At 33.3% G+C, this 21,826-nt stretch overlaps 1 protein-coding gene across 10 annotated transcripts in view; it reads left to right on the top strand.

The window, feature by feature from the left end:
- The window catches only part of LOC143247452 (ankyrin repeat and IBR domain-containing protein 1-like), a 200,604-nt gene that overhangs the window by 4,208 nt on the left and 174,570 nt on the right, over positions 1–21,826 (top strand). For all 10 annotated transcript variants that reach the window (XM_076495583.1, XM_076495584.1, XM_076495590.1 and 7 more), the window contains 2 exons: positions 11,128–11,327; positions 19,107–19,314. In XM_076495583.1, coding sequence (XP_076351698.1) covers positions 11,140–11,327; positions 19,107–19,314 — 396 coding nt within the window. In that variant the 5' untranslated portion in view covers positions 11,128–11,139. The remainder of the gene's footprint in view (positions 1–11,127; positions 11,328–19,106; positions 19,315–21,826) is intronic.

The raw sequence follows: 21,826 nt of genomic DNA, 5'->3' as shown, positions 1-21,826 counted from the left end.
CGTCTTTTGTGTTTATTTCTGTTTGTTTTCAAGCAGCCTCTCATCATTTTCATTTTAATCCTACTCTGTGACAGGTGTTTCTTGGTCAGATATGCTTGTTTCCAAATCTGTGCTAGCTACCATTCAACCAGTAAAATTTTCTATAGCAGTGAGCTCTACTGAGATGGGGTGTTCCATAAGACAACCTAGTGCACTTTTCAAGTTGTAACAGTAATAACAAAATCAAATATACTACTGGACCATCACTAATGAACGACCATGAGTAAAGTTGAAAGGAACTTTCTCATCCCTGCTGATCCCTAGACTGAATAACTTGGGGTTGGTTTGCTTTTCAAAATAAGGAACATGGTCCACCTTTTACAATGTCTTTGGAGCATTGTTCCTTGTGGCTCCTAAACACAAGTATCCCTCTCCATTTTTCTAGTGGAGCATGAGAACCCTTATCACTCTCAGGTTCTAGATGCTGGAGTGATAGACAAAGGTTTATTCCTCCCAAGGTATGCTTGAACTCACTATTCGACTGAAAGAAAAGAATGCAAAGCTGAATGCCTTCCTACCAAAAACCCTGAATGGTTTTTCCTAGATGTATGGTAGGAGCAGGACCAGTCTACTCTGGATCCATCTTGTAATTCTGGTTCAGAGATGACTATTCACTATCCAGTTAAGATCAGTGTGGTCCTACTTTTAGGTCATTCTTTTCATTTCAATTCTTGATGACAAGAAATCCACTTGAAATAAAAATGTATCTCAGAATGGCTGGTATAGGTATTAACACTTATCAATAAAAGTGTTAATATCCATAGCACCTGTTCTGAGATACATTTTCACTTCAATGATTATGGAAGAGGGTGCCCAATTCCTGTAACTCCACACATGGAGCATTGACTACTGTGCCAGTGGTTGGACTTAATTTTTTTCACATCCTCCTTGTAATTCCTGGGGCAAGAGGTGATGTTCAAGAGTTAGGATTTTGATTTGTAATTCCAGGCCAGATAATCTCTGTCTCCTCTGGTTGAGTTTGGCATGACAGGTCCCATAATACTGAGTTTGTTGTGTTCCATTTTGTGCTTCTTCAGCTTGGGGCAAGATCTTTTCCACTTGATATTGCTTACCTTCTTTTTTTTTATTCTGTTGGCTTGATATACAACATTCTGTGAAATTCGTGTTAGGTTCCAATTAATCAAAACAAAATACAGAACAGCCCTCCTGCTCTAACCACTATACAATGGATCAAAATTTGGAGACACAGCCCTGTAATTCCAGTAATAAGACGTGAGACCTTGTCTGCCTGGTTGTGGCTTGGACAAGTTCATGTTTTTCTGGCAAGGTTTTTACTTTGTTTCTCTGGTTGGTTGGTCTTTACTGTCCAAAAATTAGAATTCATGTTGTCTGAGTGAAGAGCATACCTATTCCAGAAGTAGTGCAGGCCCCACTAGTGTACTATTATGATATCTCATTTGGGCACACCTATTTTCGGTGGAGGTACTTTCTGTATTAATCTTGCCCTCACTGGCTTATCCACCTTGTTAATGTGGGAGTTGTGGCTGAAGTTTGAGAAGAGGTAAATGTACGTCAGAAGCTAAGATTTTGTTTTACTGAAAATATATTTCTGATGATACCCCATCTCTCACCCTTCCTACCCATTATGTTACCAGTTTAGGGTCTTCTAATTTGGACTGTTTTGTGTCGTGAAAAGTAAATAGGCAGTAATAGTGGGGAACTTGTATACAAATCTGATATAAGGGGTGCATTGATGTAAGTGTTGAGAATTACAATGTTTGGGATAAAACTAAACAGTGAAGGGAGTTAAGTATTATCAAAAATACATTTTTGGTATAAGAAAATGTTAACTTCCATGATTTTGAAGGCTAAATAGTGGGATAGCTTCATAGACTCCAGGGGCATGACTTTATCATTGTGAATTACACTGGGTATAACTGTGGAAATGCTGAAGTATTATCCTGAAGACCATGTGTTCCCAAAGAATTTAAACAAAGTGAAAAGAGAGAAGCACATATAGTAAAATTAAGTGATTAGGAAGAACTAGAGTGGTTCATTACTCAACTGAAAGATATTCAAATAAAAGATGTGACTTTGAACCCAGTTATTCAGTGACTCAAGAGTGATACAGAAAAACTTCATGGTAAATAATTGCTTCATAGAGCCAAAAAACAAAGATGTATTTATTACATTGGGATTCATTATGCTTACGGTTACATCAAGAAAGTGAAGATACCAATGGACAGAGGTAACAATTACAGTTGATACTTCCATAATCTACACATTCCACAACACTTCCACAATTTCCCAACAGCTGGGCACTTAGGTTATTGAGAGGCACTGGAGTAAGACAGTTTTTCTATTGGGTTAGTTAATGAGGATCTGTAAAGAACTGATGTAAAGATGGAAACATTGCTGTGAGTGAAACCTTCCATGAAAAAAGCAAGATCAACTACACTAATATTGTGTACAACTTGAAAAAGTTGCTGGTCCTTTTCCTCAAAGTAACGATGGAAAATAGCTACTTCATGATTTGCGTGAACTACTTTACCAAAATGTCAAAGCATGCATTGTTCTTAACCAAGAAATATAAATTATCAAGGAAATTTATGAGTAAGTTCATCTTAAGATTTGGCTTCTATGGAATATCACTCAGATTAGGAATGGAACTTTGGATCAGCCTTCTTGTCGAAGTATGTCAGATCTGAGGACCAAAAGGGCAACGACAACAGCCTTTCATCCATTTACTGTTACATGATGGGGAGATACAATTGTACATTGTTAAATCAATTAGAATGTTGACTGAATTAACATCACAAAACAGAATCAAATTATTTTACTGTTACATGAGTTAACATACAGTGCTATATGATAATAATGGGAATACACCATGATCACTATTGTTTAAGAGAATACTTAGTGTCAAAGAATCATCTGTTCTTTCATCCAGAGAATAATCATTCACAAGAGTCTAACACAGAATATGTAAAAAGATTATGTAACTTTGCTTGGGAAGATGATAAATGATACAACTATAAAATAAAAAATTGCTATGACATTAATGTTGATAAGACATGATATGGCTGTACTCTATCAACCTTCAGAAGGGACAAACTCCAAAGTTAAGTATGTGCAGAAAGGGACCACATACTGTACTGAAAAGATTGAATGACTTGGTTTACTGAATTTAGAAGGATAGATGATTCAAGCCAAAAGTCATGGAAGCTCATTGGTGAGAGAACAACCAGCTGAGTAACTCCAGAGAAATATTTGTCAGTGGCAACTTTAATTGCTAATAATCTAAGGGTTTCTGTTAATACCACTTCCAGAAGATCATCAAAGGTGGTGTTGCTAGAAGAATCACCTGATCACTTATCCAGAAAAAGACTTCTCCTATGGCAAGACATCTAGTAATAATAAAGGACAGTAGATCATCTCATGTAATTTGAGCCTTGGAATAGACAATTTAGTATCATTTTTAATTTCCATATCGAAATTACTCAAAAAACTTCACAATCCTTAAAGGAGCAGTGTTGTGAGCTACATTTTTAATATTTTAATTTATATATTAATTAGATGGTAGATGGAATTAAATTAGTACTCAAATACCTAGAACATTTTTAGAATATAGTGAACAAGACACTTTGCAAAGTGTCTAGGTACAAAGCTAACTGATCAGAACAAATAAGTTTAAAGCAGTGAAGTATTTGCATCAATGTTAGTTATCATGTTAATTCAGTTACTTGACTGATTAACCTTGGAACTGTACAAGTTGTGTTAATTTTAGTACCATTTCAGGATATTTATATTTCATTATTATAACATTACATTGAAAAGCAAAAAAGAGACCTATGGGTTCATATAGGCTTCCCTATCTACTAAATTATACTAAACCCTAAGAAAACACTAAAACCAGTTCTTATCATCCAAATATTTATCAAGCTTTTCCTTAAACTCCCTTGGATTAGCTGCATTCAGCACATTTGAAGGCAACCCATTTCATAGTCAAGCCACCCTCTTAGAAAATGTCCTAGTCTTACTGTTCTTACCACTAAGTAGGAAAAATGATGATGCATCGACACTATCAATTCCCTTAACAACCTTAATCATTTCCACAGTGGACTTGGATTACACCAATATTGTAACCAAAATGATTATCAGAATTTTCATACCATAACTTTTAATAAGGTATATGTATCTCCATTACATTTGGCAAGATTTAAGTAAACATTACAAGTATTTTATACACAAAAATTATACTTTTTTTTTTCTCACTTAAATTTTATATTTTCAGTTATTTATTAACACCAACACTGTATGATTTGATTGATCTTATAACCACTGTGCAAATGTATGAAATAAACCTAAATTACCCCTTTTTCTTTTTAGAAGAAGTGCAAATTGAAAGAAGAAACTACAGTTGCTTATCCTAGATAGCTTTAAGTCTTATAACAGTTGTATGTGTTTCTGCTTAGTTTTATTGTTTTATTACACTTAAAACCATGTCTGACTAATAGCCCTGCTAAACAATTTGTAAATCAAGTTACCTTAACAAAGCTACTTGTGGACATACTTCATGGTAAATTAATATTACCACTTTTCATTATCTTACCTGATCCAACCTAATAAGTTTCTAATGTTTAAATTTTAGACAATTTTATAACAATAAATAAAATATATGCAGGAAAAACGAAAAATATATTACATACAATGTAAGTTGAAATCTCATTTTTTGTTGTTGGTTGCTTAAAAAACTTAAACCTACTTTTTTATTATAATGATGATAATAGTATATTAAGTAATTTTTACTTATTTATGAAACACACCTAAGAATACAAGATAAAAATACATCTAAAGCAATGTCCTATAACTATAATAATTTAACTTGGTTCCTCACTAAGGCATAAGAGCTTTAAAATAATTCCCTTAGATATTCAACCAAAAAACTGGGAGAAAAATTGCAAAGTGAAGATGAAATAGACAGTAGCTATACTAAAATTAACAGTAAAATATGTTATTGATAGATTAAAACTTTTGTCTTTCTGTTGGTTATAAATGATACAATAGAAAATGCAAGAGAGAATCATTGGCAATTTGAGATAAAGGAGATATGATGGGTGTGACAAGTGGATCTAACTGTCTAATGTTTCTGTAAGCAAAGAAGATTGAAGATTATAGAAATTAGACTTTTTCTGATAATGTCTATGTTATAATGAGTAATTTACATTAAAATTTGCACTTCAGAGATGAGTAGTAAATAAATTACAGAATAGGCAAGACCTATAGAATGAATGTCATGATTTTTGTACAAGGAGAGAGAGAGAACTTATTCAAATATTTTCTTTTAAAATTAAAGCTATGAAATATTAATGTTTGTTTTGTCAAATATGTTTATTACCAATTTTTTTTGTATACATTGGTAATAAAGTATAATTAAATTTTGAATGTAACCCCATAAAAGATTGTGATGCACACTTCAACCTAACTGTACTGGGAGGGTTAAAACCTCATTGAGATCCCTTCTAACTCTCTTTTGTTTGTTTTCTCTAAGAGAAAATAAGTTCAGAGATCTTAACCTATTCTCATATGATAACATTTCCATCCCAGGTATAATCCCAGTAGCTCTTCTCTGAACCCTGTCCAACAATTCAATGTAAGGAGCCTAGTACCAAACACAGTACTCCAAATGTTGCCTCACAAATGACCTATACAATTTCATTATAATGTTGACTTCAAATCAATACTTCTATAAATAAATAACACCTAAAATACCATTGGTTGTACCACTAACCAAAGTACATTGCCTAAATGATTTAAGATACTAATGATCCAGAACATCAAAATTGTTTTTTTCCATAATACTGTTAAAATTATTCCCATAAAAATTATACTCAATTTAAATTGTGATATCTCGCATGCATTATCAAGTATTTATGATAATTAAAAACTTTTTGCGATTTAGTCACCCAAATAATCTAAATCCTTCTGTAAATCTGCAGCATCCTATTCACAGCCAGCAACACCAAAGACATTAATATCATCAGCAAATTTAAATAAGCTATTGACCATTCTTTCATCTGTCATTGATGTAAATTAAACAAATTTCTTAATATCAAACCTTTAGGTACAATACTCATGAGATTAATCCAGTTTGACTAAACTCTACTTGTAACAACCCTCTACTTTATTCCATCTATTTGGTCTTTTATCCATTGGGTCAAATTTGTCTCCTGTACCTATAGATAATTTTTTTCAACAAGCCTATATGTGAAACTTTGTCAAATGCTTTTTAAAGATCTAGATTCACCAAATTCACACTTGTACCCTAATCTACTTAAGTAATAACCTTTTCAAAGAATATCAAAAGATTATTAAGACAAGGTTTTTTCCCATGGTGAAACCATGATGACTATTCAACAAAATGTAAACTTTGTCAAATGACTTTGAAAACTTTTTCTGTTCCTGATGTAAGACTAATAGACATGTTATAACTGGATTACTTTTTCTGAACTCTCTTGAAAAATAAGAGTAAAATTACCTATCTTCCAGTCTTCTGGCACTGGCCACTGTTGAAGAAATGTGAAAAAATTATAGTAAATGGCTTGCATATCCATTCTTTAACCTATTTAAAAATCCTTTAGTAAATATCTGGTTCAGATGCTCTATCATTCTTTAAACTTTCCAATTTTTTGTCTTAACAACTTGAATCATCTTGTTCAGTTTCGTTTCCATCTAGCAACTGTTTGGGATGAGTTACTTTGCTTAAATCTTTTATTAGTAAAAACTAAAGAAAAAGTATAATTCACTAATCTAGCCATCACATAATCATCAGATATTAATCTTCCAGTGACATCCTTCAATGACCATATTCCAATTCTAACATTATGCTTACCCTTAATGTATTTGAAGAAATCCTTACTGTCAGTGCTTAAAGTGGGGTAAAGAGGAAGCAGGATCATTTGTGAAATTTTGGAAGCTAAGTGCTGTATTTCTTGTTTATCACTTGTATTATTTATTATTATAAAAGTAACTAAAATATAAAAATGAGAAACATATTAGGCAAGAAGTTTAGATTAGATAAAATAATGGGGAAAAATAAATAATAAAATTATTTGTGAGATGTACTTGCAAGCAGCTTATGAATTACAAAATCAATATTGTAAAGTGATCTGCATGTTCACTAAGTGACTTACAATTTTTGAGATGGGATTATTAATTAGACATGGTTCAAAGAACAATAAACAGATGTATACTCTTATCAGTAATAGTATGTAAACCATGAAGGTTACCTTGAGGTTATGAACTTGGTAACACCAACCAAGCATGTAACAAGTTGTAGTAAGAGGGCTTATTTGCTGCACCTATTTTGTCTCATTCTTTCCTCGCTGTTATATGACATTTTAAGAATAAAATTTTGTTTCTCTTCTCAGTCACATGCCACCATAAATATTTATTGCATCATCTGTTGAACATTTTCCTACTGAGGAGCTTAGATACTACTCAAAGGAAGTGAGATAGTTTCATGCTCTAATGAAAGAGATGGGATAGCACCCCCCAAGTTAAAAAAGTTCTTATTTTCTTATATGGTACATTAACTCTTCTCACATAAATAGCTATTCTTGCATGCCACAAGCCATCTATCTCCATCCAATTGGAATTGAGTGGTTCCAGTGCATCTCTCATGCAAATCTTCATGTACTAACCCTCCACCAGTAAAAGTGGGACATAATCTTATGATGCTTTAGATTTCCTCTATTCAATTCTACCAAACTATTACTTCCTGTTTGGCATTATCCCTGTTCAGACATTCTTTGCCTTTTGGTTCCCCTCATGATTTTAATAGTGGGATTTTTTTTATTCTTTTTCTTTCTTTACATTGAAAAATTCTTTTAATTTAACTTAATTTCCCAGGCTTTATTTTATTTCTTCCTGAAACATATATTTTACATCATGCAGTTTTGTTTAAGTATTTATACAATTAATTTTGAAATTTGTGTTTCCACTTTTGGTGTTATACCTCTAGCATTATTTTCACAAAGTGCAGGTAGGAGAGATCTGTTGTTGGATTTCTCTGCTATTATCCCTCATGAAATTGTTCATTATGTGGGTCAACCTTCTTTATTGAACTTGCCCTTCCAATCCTCCTGACAAGCCAAACCTGTTGGAGCTGATTAAGATTTGATAGCAATTTTACACCACTGGATTTTACTGTGTTTTTTCTCTACCCCTCCTGCAGAATCAAATAAGCTTAATATGGCATTTTTTTTACAAGGTTTCTCAGATATCTTTCATCCAATTCCCCATTTTTCTGATTTCTTATTATCTCCATATTGGCTCATTGTTTGTCTTCAGCTCTTGCTTTACATAAGTGGTTTCACTGTAGTTGTGGTTTTCTAGGTTTTGAAGCAACCTTGTCCTGTGTATGTTTGTCATCTTTTTTCTTTTCAGGATCTTTGTATTTTTTCTTTAGTGATATGTTTTTGATCATGTATCTGATACTTTGCAATCTTGGGTATAATTTGTGTGTCAACATTTGACCTATTTCTCTTTGGTTGCATGTTTTTGCAGCTGGAGCAATAACACACTGTCGTTACTCTCCTGTCTTGGTCTTTATCTACCCATCACTGTTCCATTTTATGAGGCTCTTACCTTATTGTTTTATTTAATGTTGATGAACATGTTGCAAACAATGCTGTAGACTAACCAGAGGGTTCTGGTCTAATGGGAGCTTGAGTATATTGCTTTGTCACCCTTTAGTGGTCTTTCACTACAGTTTCTTGATTTGCTTGGATTTTATCTTTAAAAAAAGTATTAGAAAGACGTGCCTTACTACTTTCCCCACCTCCTTTGTCTTTGGTACCCTTTTCCTTCCTTGTGACTTGAGATTTTGCTACCTTGTTTTGTTCCACAGTTTCTCATTTCCTTATTCTTGCTAATGATTTTTTCAATGAGGATTGGACCTACATGTTTGCCTACCTTTCCATTCTCCATTTTCTCTGAGTAATTCTGTTTATTCATGACACTGTGTTCAGTCCTTCTGATATATTTCCTGGCTATCTCAGCTGTGGTCTTTGTGGCTTCTCCAGCTCCAGCTTTCTCTTATGTTGTTTTTTCCTCTGTTTTTATCCCTTCTGTGCTACCTTGAGTTACCAGTGTTTTATCCAGACCTTTCTGTCCTCCATTTTTGTGCCTGGATTTTCTCTGTGCTTCTCCCAGTGGTTATCATTGTTTGTGGCTTGCTTCATTTGCCTTTCCTACATGGAAGTTTCTCAATATGAATGAAATTTTGTCATCATTGGTTTCTGAGTTCAGGGTTCTTATCCTGATCAATTCACTCTTTCTTAATCATGCAGATTTTCTCTATTGATTTTTGATTGGGGGTCTTCTGTCTCCTTGGTCTCAGTTTGTGGCAGGTTCTGTTCCACACCTTTTATTTTTTCCCAATACCACAGGTACTCTTCTACACATTAACTAGAGATGTGTTACTTCAAGATTTGTCATCTGCTGCAACATCCTTCCAGATGAGCATATTAATGTGCCATACTATGTCTGTTTGAACCACTCTGCTGGTGCTCCTTATTTCACCTTCCCTTATGTTTTCCTATGTGATTAAAAGCCATTTGCCATCTATTTGCCTAAGTCACCAAATAATTTAAGCTCTTTTGTAAACCAGAAATATCCTCTTTACAGCCAGTAACATTTAATATCATCAGCAAATGTAAGCAACTTACTATAAACTTGCTGTAAATAAAAAAAAAAAAAAAAATTGTAGCACTGAGTCCTGAGGTGTCCCACTTATTATTTTAATTTAGTTTTATTCATGACAATCCTCTGTTGTCTTCTGTCCAGCTATTTTTATATCCAGTAAACCAATTTATCACATATACAAAAATAATTTAACAAGCTTTTCATGTGGCATCTTATCAAACAAAGACATAGATTTGCCAATTTCTTACATTCTCTTTCACACATACAAGCATTAACTTCTCCAAAGAGTCTAAAAAGATAGTAAGGCAAGGGTTTTCTACCATGACTAATAAATGAAATTTTAAATTTTGTTAAATGAATTTAGAGTTATCTTTCATCATACTTTCAAAACATTTCCCCTCTGATTAAAGACTTTTAAGCATCTTGAAAAGAGAAGTTCCATTAACCATATATCTCAGGACAACTGGTATGGATATTAACACTTTTACTAATAAAGCAGAGAATGGTGTTTCAACCTTCTTAGATCATCTTCAGGTTAACAAAGTAGTTTTCTGCTTTACTACCCATACCAGCCATCCTAAGATACATTTTTACTTCAAGTGGGTTTCTCACCATAATGAATAACATGACCACTATTCAAGGACTTAGGAAAAATATTAGCAAGTGGCTTACACACCCAGTCCTTTGCCTCTTTCAGGAACTGCTGGAAAATATAACCTGTTCCAGGATATTTTTTATTCTTTAAACTTCCCAGATGTTTCTTAACTAGCATATAGTTAATGCAATCATCTTATTAGATCATGTATTTTGTATAGCAGCTGTTCCAGGCAAGGAATATTAGTTAAGTCTTCAATAGTCAAATTTAAAAAGTTTTAGTACATTCTACAGCATCAACTATTACCCAAGATGGTTTACTGTGTACTCACTCATTAGAGTTATGGTTATTTAACTTTAAAAAATAACATAAATAAAATGCAGAATTATTCTCACTTATAAACTTGAATAATGAAATTTTATTATTGCATATAATGCTTTGTTTATTTCTCGAAATCTTTCAATTTTTTTATAATCATCTGTATTTTTGAAAATAATGCATCTTTAAAGTTTTATCTTATCTATGTTAAAAACTGTTAAAGATTTATTTATATATCTTTGTAAAACACAGACTTCTCAAGTTTAGTAAAGTTTAACTTGTTCTGTAACTCATTTCCAGACAGAATTTTAGTGAGCACAAAACTATAGAATGAATATTCAGTCTTTCCATTAAAATATTTGGTGTAGATACACCATCAGTAAGAAATGTATACTGTAACAGCAAGTGCATCTTTAGCTCAATGTTCTCATGATAAATTTATGTATAAAACTATTTAAGAATGTTATAAAATTTTTAAACATCATTGTTTATTTTTTCTATTGTAGTTGTATATTAGTATGGGCAGTGCCTCAAGCAAGTTCAGAAAACATCTGCAAAAATGTGATGAATATGCAGCCCTGCAGGTGTTCCAGAACACACCTGAATTACGTCGAACACTTGATCCAAACTGTTCATATGGAGATTCATTACAGCATAACACTCCCCTTCATTTAGCAGCTAAGCATGCTATGAAACCTCTTCTAAGGTAAGCTAAGTCAAATCATGTGATAATTTTATGATGGTGCAGGGTTTTATTTCTAATGTTACGAGTGTTAAATATGATATAGTTGTTGTAAATGCAATAGCAATTCTTTGCCCATTTAAGCATTAGTTTCATTTCTTCTCACTTGTTCCAGTCATCTGTACTGCACTTAAATTTTCTTGCAGATAATTGTTTTGTGATACTCTCCACCTACATCAACATGCCCTCTGTTCAGGTACTGTATGCAAGCACTGCATTAAGATGATTTTATCATTTTTTCTCAACAGTGTCACTAATGAGTTTCTCAGTATTATGATCATTTGGAGATACTTTGAACATTGTCATGTTGTCTAATTGATTTTGCAAAAATAATAATATTAACAAAAAGTATGTATCATTATCTTGTGATTAGCAAGACAACTATTGTATGAATTCCTAAATTATTATTTCTTAGTTATAGTGAGAAACATATATTTGGATTTGTAGTGGTCCTCCAGGGTACTCTAAGGCTGCACTTGAGGGTGATACTCAACATTTTGGAGAGACACTAGATTTGCTTTTTCCTGTGCTTTCATTTAGTCTGTTGGATTTGCAACTCCTATGTGGGTCAGTGTTAGGTTCCCTAGGGTAGATGTGGAAAATGACTAACACTTGTTTTGCTCTAACAAAACAACTTTATCATGGTTTTTAAATGACCTATAAAATGGAAAGGAAGCCACTTTGGGATAAGCTTTCTTTGATTTTTTATTTTTTTTTATGCTGGTTCTTTGTGTGTGTGTGTGTGTGTGTGATGTTTTAGGCATTTTCCAGTTACTTTTGAGCCTGCAACCTGATTGATGACTGAAAGATGTTGGAGTGAATATTTTTTCTCCATGCATGAAAATTGTGGTTAGTGATGGAAGGTTTACCTCTTAGTTACATGAATGAACAGTTCAGCCTTAGATACATTTTTATAGATTTATGTATCCTGATGGGACAGAATACATCTATAAACTTGCAACTCAACATCTACATTTTGTTTTCTTGTACTTTGTTAGAAGATCATCAGGATCACCAGTTTCTTTGAGAATGAGTTGAATCCATTATTAGTGGGTGCATTGGTTCAGTTTTTGGATTCTACATTCCATCCAGTTGTTATTGTGGTCTCAAATTTTGTCTCTTACAGAGGGGTCATAGTTCCTCCCCTACTTGTGAGCATGGATCTCAGACATCAGCTCTTCAGTACATTGGTACTCAGAAAAAAATTCTGTCTGTATCCAAGGTTTTCACTGCTTAGTTCAATTACCAGTAGTATTGGTGATTGTAGTATACTTTAAGGAACTGTGATGTATTGTATTCTTAACCATCAGTCTAGAAGCTCTGCAAGTCCTTAGGTCACAGTTGGTTTTCTGTACACATCTTTCTCACTATTATTCACCCAACCTGTCAAGCTTCATTCTCCTGCAGTTCATCAGGACTTGGTACATGGTTCTAGAATTATCTAAGCCTGGTTGGTCAAGGGGTAGTGAGAGAGTCCAACTAGGTTGTAGTAGGCTCCTATTTGCACTTTGCCTTAGTGGTGGAGTCTCTTCACTATCAGAGATTGTGGTGCACAAGGTTCAGTTACTGCAGTTAAGAGGTTTTTTCTTCAGTTTTATATATACTTAAAATGGAATATGCTGTATTGTACAAGTGTTCTTGTCATCTTCATTTTATTGTGCTGTGCACACCCCATTGCATGGATGACAAGTTATTGCTGGCAACATCTTGTGAATTGTTAGACTGTCACATCATGATTCTACTTTCAGATACAACCAAGACAGGTTTCTTTTTAGGACTGTGGCATCTATTCTTGTTCCAATTCAATATGTCATTAGTCTGGGTATTTTTTATCTTTCATCTCATCTCTAAGTCAAGCTCGGCTGTTTTTCATCCTGCTCATTACAATAGAGTAGGATGCCTCACTCTTACTCACTTCTCCTTCTCTCACTTTAGTGTTTTTTAAGTGACAAGAGATTGTACACATCCACTTCCTGATTTCCTTAGTTTCTTTAGTCTGTTGGGATCATTTTTCTATGTCAAGTGGTTAAGTTGGGAACCTACTACAATTGTGATTCCTGTACTGCCAATTCATCCAGAATTCCCTTCTCTTTACAAATGCCTTGATTCATGAATGGAGTATGTATACCAACAGTCAGGATTTCCAGAGTCTATGCACAGATAATGAAGATTTTCTACACAATATTTTGTTCATCTTGCTTTTCAACAGTCAAGATCTCATGGTTGGGCTTCTTAAGGGGTAAATCGTCATACTTCACTCTGCTATTCAGCAGTGGTGTCTTATGTTTCTCATCAAAGAGGCATATGGTCTAGAGCTCCTTATTTCTGAAATTTGGACTTCTTTCTTGGAACTAGTCTTACCACTCTTCTAGCTTGCCATGTTCCACAGGTGATGCTTGTGGTAGTAGGTTTATTGTCTCAGTCCAAACAGAATAGATGTTACACAACAAGGTTCAGTTGGACTGTCTTTCATTTTACAACTGTGATTGGAGAGTTGGCCTCTCACTGGATCACCCAACTACTGGCAGTTTGATTTCCAGTACCTCAGCTTTGGGCCTTGGAAATAGATGCTTTCCATCTGGACAGGATGGGATTACAACTCTTAACCTTTTTTCCACTTCACATGTTATCCATGGTAAGAAATATTTTTCCAACCCTTTGCCAGATTCTATTTATTGCACCATATTGGTGGTTAGACCCAGGTGTTCAACTTTTCCACTTCTTTTTTGGCTCTCTCTGTGGAAGAACTCATAATCGGACATGGTGCAACAAGTTATCTAGGAGCTCAAGCTTTTAGCATAGAGATTATGGTAGTTTTCACACAACATTGGTGTTTAATTTTTAAAGTCGACATACATCTGTCTCAGTTTCTCCTTAATCCAAAAGTCACTTTTTCAAAGATAATGATAAGCATCTCAGCAATGTTGTATTGAGAGAGGATTGTACCCTTTTCAATCAGTGATGTTAATCATAACTCTTTTTTTCACTTTGCATTTTGACAGAGGGTTTTTTTTTTCATTTTTAAGTCACCATTGTTTATGGTGGCCTTATCAAATAACATTCAGTTACTACAACTACCTATTTTTAAGTCACCAGTGCTCACCAGGCTCCTCACAATGTTTTGGGTAATTGGTCCCAAATGTCCATTTCAGCTACCTAATAGGTAGATTAAGGTTGTCTTCTACACCTGTTTATGACCTGTCTCTTGTATGCTGTGTATCCCCTTAACTGAAAGTTTATTTTTCATGGCTTTTCATGCTGTTGTTTGGGTATAGTGCTCACAAAACTCTGGATTTGCTTCAGTGTCCTTGTTTACACCACATAGGGCTCCATGGTGGATAAGGTCAGTGGGCATCAAAATATTATTTCTTTATTATTGATCCCTCAAATAAAAACTTAAATGAAATAGTGAAAAACAGTCCATGGGTAAATGACCATGTCATGAAGATTCTGAGCAGCAGTCTTCAACATCTCTAACACCTGTACCTCATTTTCTTATGTTGCATTCTCTTTCAGAGAAACCTTTAGGGCAAATGTCTCCCTTTTTTATTCAGAGTGGACTAGAGGGACTTGCTGATTCTCCTAAGTCAGCCAAAAAGCTTCCCTCTGGTGACATATTGATGAAAACATCCACTGCTAAACACAGTGAACTCCTCTTGCATTTGAAGGTGATTGGGGATACACCTATTGAGGTTACTTCCCATGCTACTTTGGATTTGTCACAAACAGTTATTGTTGAAAGGGATTTGAAGAACAGCTCAAAGTTAGAGATCCTTGCTGGTTTTTCCACCCAAGGATTGTCTGCAGTGAGGCATATCTCTACTCGCAAAGATGAAATTATGATGCCGACCAATGTCTTCAGTTTGACATTTACATCACCACATCCACCTGCTGCCTACAAGGCAGGTTATCTTAATTGCAAGGTATGACCATATATTCCAAACCATCCCAGATATTTCTAATGTCAATAGTTCAATCACTTGAAGACATCATTTTGTGGTTCCTAGATGTGTGCTTGTTGTTGTGGCAAGACCCACGATGCCTATGAGTGTGAAAGAGACCCTCATTGCATCAATTGTAATGACTCTCACCCATCTCACTTTCGTTCTTACCCTAAGTGGTTGGAAGAAAAAGAGGTACAGTATTTGAAAACGATTCAAAATATTACTCAGTCAGGCTTGAAAGATACTGTCCACTACTTCATCTCAGATGAATGCTACAGTGGGAGTACAGATGGATCTCTCCGTGCCTCTGAAAGAATCATTCTCAAACCATATGAAAAGTCTTTTTGACTTCCATGGTTAAGAAAGTTGATGAATCAATGTCAACACCCATCTCTGTTCCTCATATTAATTCCAGCAAACCACCAGATCCACTTCCTAAGTAACCAGGCTATTGAGCTACCTCTCTCCAAGCCTGGGAAGGATCCCAAGATTTCTTAAAACTACAGTCCAATTGCTTTGATGAGCTGTTTTTGTAAGACCTTAGGGAGGATGGTTAATGCTCATCCTGTTTGTTTCCTCAAATCAAACAATCTTCTCTCACCCACCAGTGTGGGTTCTGGTGACAACACTCCACCATGGACCACCTAATTTGACTTGAAATGTTAATAAGAGAAGCATTTCTCTAATGATAACATCTTGTATCAATATTCTTTGACCTTGAGAAGGCTTATGATACTATGTGGAGTTATGGCATTTTGCAAGACCTCCACTTATATGGGTTATGTGGCCATTTGCCCATTTTTGTTCAAAAATTTTAATGGGCAGGCAATTCTAAGTTTGTGTGTGTTCAGCATTTTCCCATTCTTTCCTACAGAAATGTGAAGTCCCTCAGGGCTGTGTTTGAAGTGTCACACTTTTCAATATAAAGATTAATGCCATCACTGAACAACTCCCTCTTACTGTTGAAGCTTCAAAGCTTTGATCCTTACCACAGCATCCTACCTGGGGTTGTGTTTTCCTTCCTCAGTGTGCCATACTTTTTCAGAACAAACAATCTACCATCATTCCTTTTGGCCTTTGTATCCAAGCACAGTTGGATGAATTGGTTCTGTCCTCAGATAACATTGCTTTATCCACTGATCTGTCCATCCCATCATGGCTTATTGCAGTCCTCAAATGTGACATTTCTTTAAATTACATGAGAAAAGCAGATACTCCAGATTGGAAATACTGTCTTTTATTTGCTGAACATCTTTTGAACTATCTCTCTATTCCCATTTATATGGTGGTTCAAAATCAGATGACTCTGTGGGCTCTACCATGGTTTGTTGTGGTTCAGTGGTTGGGCACAGAATCCCCTCTACAGTTTCTTTGTTCACTGCCAAACTGTATGCCATTTCTCTTGCCCTGGATCACATAGAAGCTAAGCAGTACTCAAATTTCACTATTTATACTGATTTGCATAGTTCTCACCCTGTTCTTGCCAATATTCAAAATTAGCTGGCCCATTTCTCTTTAATATCTACTTCTATCCAGTTCTTCTGGATACCAGGCCCTGTTGATATTTGTGGGAAAAAGCTTACTGACACCACAGCTAAGTCTGTCTGCTCTGGCACTATTACTGCTGTGCCTATTCCATATATGGAGTATGGTCCTGCATTTAGGGCTCAGTTCCATGCCAATTGGCAGTCAACTTGGGAGTGAGCAACATGAAAACAAGCTTTTCCAGATAAAACCCTCTATTGGACTGATCGTCTTGCTCCCACAAGGATCAGAAAGAGGAAGTTGTCTTAAGTAGACTACACATTGGTCACAAATTTTAAACTCATTGTTTCCTTTTATCTAGGACTGATACACCAATATGTGGTCTGTGTGACACTCAGGTCACAATAGCTCACATCTTACTGTCATGTTATCATTATGGCTCTCAACAACAGTACCATTTTAGGCATGTTTTGTCCCAAGGTTTATCCCTAATGTTGGACAATGTTATTGGCAACGGTGATACCATCCACTATACAAATGTATGTAGTTTTTTAAAGGCCATTGGCCATTTTAACACTATTTAAGTTTTTAATTCTTAAGTTATACATTGTTTTTTAACACAATTCCTTTTTACGAATTAAAGTACAATTAGTTCGATATGAAATTGGATTATAGCTGTAACGTCAGATAACTCGAAACCAGGACTGCAGAGGCTAACTTCAGGAGACTAACGCTATGTTTGACCTTCCCATTAGTCATTCTGGTGAGGAATAATTAAAATCATGTTAAAGAAAGTCCTTCAAAACTTTTACTACTGTACTTCCTCTCTTACTGCTGTAAACTAGATTTAAAAATTGGATTTAATACTATTTAAGTTTTTAACTAAAAAATTCAACTTTGTTTTGTTTTACCTTGATTCCTTTTTAAAAATGTTAATAATTTTACTTTTAATTTTTTATGGGATATTTGGTGCAGATAACTTAGTTGCTTTGCACCATAAAACACCAACCAACCAATCACAAAATGTCTAATTACAAGTGATTTCATACTTATGATTTTTGTTATTGCATATAAGTCCTTTGGAAGGACAGTGGTAAGTCTACAGATTTACAATACTGAAATTTGGGGTTTGGTTGTTACAACATCACAGCAGATAGTTAGTCTGATGTGGTTTTGTCTATAAAAACACATGTTGTAGTGTAGTTTAAATAAGAACATTGACAAACAATGATAGTATTAATATATACACATACAACAAAATAGCTGGTGCTCATTGTAACTATTATTTTAGGTGAAATAAGTATCATGATTTTTTTTATCACATCTCCATAATTCATTGTTTTATAATGATTTTTTTTCATTGATCACAATATATATTTTTGCTATATAAAAAATGTAGTAACAACGAAACAGTAAATTTACATATATTTAATACATTAAAAAATTGAGGAGTGTTTAACAAGTACTTGTACAAATCAGTTTTCTTGAAACAGACACCTTCAAATATTGAAATTGTTCACTTGTGTTTACTCAGAAGTGACGTCTATGCCATCTAGTGAGTTATAAAGAAAACAAATTAATAATTACATTAAGGAGCAGATTATGTAATATCTGCTATCTAGTGACAATTTATAAAATTACATTCACATTGTTCACAGTATGATAAGTATTACTACTTGGATGATTTATATTAAATGTGTATGTATTATGGAATTATCTGTCTATAATGATAAACATAATCAGATCTATGATTATTATATAAAAATGTTACATAAGTGTCATTTCCTTTGCCAATAAAGGATTGTATTCCAAAAATTGATTTTTAAAACAAGATATTTTGCAAAATGAAATATAAAAGTTTGGTAATATATTAGTTCTATTATATCAGAATTATAGATTTTCACAGAGAAGCTGTGTACCAAATATTATAACTAAATTAAGTCATTCGGAAATGACAATGGAAGTACAATCATAATTTTTACAAAGGTCAGCAGGCCCTCAAGGCATCCAAATTGTAATTCTGTACATTTTTTTTACCTTAAGGTATTTAATGCTCTACTAAATATATGTATCACATATGATACTTAATACCATCTACAAAACAGCTTTAGTTCAGTCAACTTTCACACTGTGAAAATTATAAGATCAAACTAATAAATAATTTAAAATTAAGAAAAACATTTTATTTATTTGTTAAGATGCTATAAATGTGAACTTAATATATAAAAAGGATATATACATATCCAGGTACAAAACTTTCAAACTGTTTTTAGTATGCAGACTTTTATATAACAATAAAATCATCTTTTTTTAGGATATTTTTGAATGAGTTGGGTGGAAATCCCAATAAAAAAAATGGTAGCAATAAAACAGCTTTACATCTGGCGTGCCAAGGAAATTTAATTCGTAGTTTATCTACTCAAGAAAGAAGAGCAGCTTGTGTTTCTCTTATTCTTCAGTGGCGTGGACCTCTTTTAGCCAATGGAGAAGAAGAAAGGATCAATTTAAGTGCTGTAGATGAGGTTTGATATGAATTTTTCTTAATTATGCATCATACTGTGGAAAATCATACACAACATTTCATTACTGTACTGACTTACCAGTAGACTATTATATGTGTACATTGATTATAAATACCTTGAAATGACAAGAAAGTATGTAGAGATGAAGTTGTGGTATTGATATAAAACATGTTGATGAGTATAGTAACACTGTAAATATTCATTTCAAAGCACTTCTAAATATTTTTTACCATAGGCTAATTCACAAGTTTTGTTTATAGTTTTTATATTAAAAAAAACACTAGTCATTTTTCAATTAGAAATGAATATTTTTAAGACTGAGTTTTTGTTCATACATCAGTGTTTATTACATTTGGCCTTCCATTTATAAGGTGGTTGCTTTCCTGGAAAATGCCATTTTAAATTGAAATCATGTAAAGATACTAAAGCCCTACAGAAAATAAGGGACTTAGGTTCTGGGCTTACAAGCAGAATGGATTTATTGTTATGCATTTATTTTAATAGCTATGTTTGTTTCACATTGATGCATGTGACTTATATTGTTGGATGTGTATTGTGCAAGTCCTGCTTGTTCTCTAAATTTGTAGACAATTCTTGAGAGTAAGATTAAACAATATTTCTTTTATAAAAACGTTAGTGTGTCTTGAACATTGTTGAACATTTATGAATCTTATGTTAAACTATATAAACTGATGTGCCGAGATACAGAAAAGAATATATTATTGGTCACTACAGTCAGTATACTATAGGCTTCAGAAGCTATGATTGTGACAAACATTTATTAATCAGAGAACTACAGAATATTACCAAAAACTTTTGCAAATTTTTATCAATGCAAACTGTTAAACTTTAGTGAATTAACTTTGAACTATAGTATTTTTATGAGAACATTAAATATCTTTATCTGCATTTGACCAAACAATAATAGAGCTAGCTTGCATTCTTGTCATGTGAAGTACATCTGTGTATCAACATAAAAGTAATTTGTGCCTTGTAAACTTGGACTGTCAATAAAATGTTTAAGTTCCAGACCAGATAGACTGAATATTGTTTGTGAGTTTGTAACATTTTTGTATATAAATAATTATGTAATAACTATTTGTAATAACTGTTATTATAAATTGTATTGTCATTTGTGTGTTAAAATATATTTCTGTTAAGAAAGAAGATTGTGTATATCAATCTTGTTGACAAATATTATAAATTTGATACATATTAGCACTTAATTAACTTCTAATTTAAAATTAAAATTTCCAGCTACTTGAAATATGTAATGTATGTAACATAATAAATCAGAAACTCATCCAAGATAAATTATAATATATAACAAAAGATAACTGTAATGATATTCATCATATTCTCTAGAAAATATGAGTTTTACAAAACATCAAAAGTTTATGATAATTACCATTATATATATTTATTTATCAAGTTTCTAAGTAAGTGTTTTATAATTGTTTTTATTATATTTAGCAAGTGTTACACCTTAAACAAGTGCATTTATCAAATAATTTTAGTGAAATTTAAACTTATTAACCTTTAATAATGAGAGGATGGGAAGTCAGTGTCTGCTTGCTTAGTGTGATGTGTGTGTGTGTGTTTTGTTATCGTAAAGCCATATTGAGCCATCTGGTGTGTCCACTAAGGAAATCAAACCCTTGGTTTTAGCAGTGTAAATATGAAAACTTACCACTGTCCCACCAGGAGATTGATGACTGTGGAGTGGTGATGGTAATAGATGTTTAAAAAAAAAAACTGGTGATGGGCTTATTGTTTGGCTTTCTTATGCAACACTTGATCTAATTTTCTTATTATTTCTCCTCACCATATGCAAACAATTGATTCGTTAAGGGCTGAAACTCTTGCTGCAGATTATTAGCCTTCACTCTAAACAAGTATTTCAAAAATCTTCATTTTCTATATAAAAATTGGTGCTTTTTTAGGTCTCTTTGTAGTTTGAGTTTTTTGAGGTAATGAAAAGTATTTCTAATTTTAACATGAAAAATACTTAGTACACGAAATATTCAAAACAAATATTCTATATTTATGGACAAATCTTTATTTTATTTTATTAAAAATGCTTCATTAAAAATATGATTTTTTTATGTTAACGACTTGTAATATTAACTGAAGTACTGCTAAATTTTGTGAAGATATACAGTGATATTAAAAGTTAGATGTTTAATTATAAAAAGACTTTAAACAAGTATAAAGATGTCAACTACTGCCCAATTAGCCTAACCAATTGTATCAACAAAATTTTAGAAAGAATAATTAGTTATCGACTATCTATACACTTAGAAGTAAATTCAATATTACCTGAAATTCAAAACGGATTTAGAAAATACAGACAAACTACAGACCACCTAATTAGACTAACAGAATTAATTACAGACAGCTTTATCAAAGACGAATGCACTGTAGCTTGCTTTCTCAACATTGAGAAAGCATTTGACACAGTGTGGCATAACGGATTATGTCATCGGTTAACGGAAATGGCTTTACCCCAGGG

This window comes from Tachypleus tridentatus, chromosome 3 (genome assembly GCF_004210375.1).
Source record: "Tachypleus tridentatus isolate NWPU-2018 chromosome 3, ASM421037v1, whole genome shotgun sequence".
Classification (NCBI taxonomy): Eukaryota; Metazoa; Arthropoda; class Merostomata; order Xiphosura; family Limulidae; genus Tachypleus; species Tachypleus tridentatus.
Note: the sequence above shows the minus strand (reverse complement) of the source record. Positions and strands in the feature narration are given on the sequence as shown.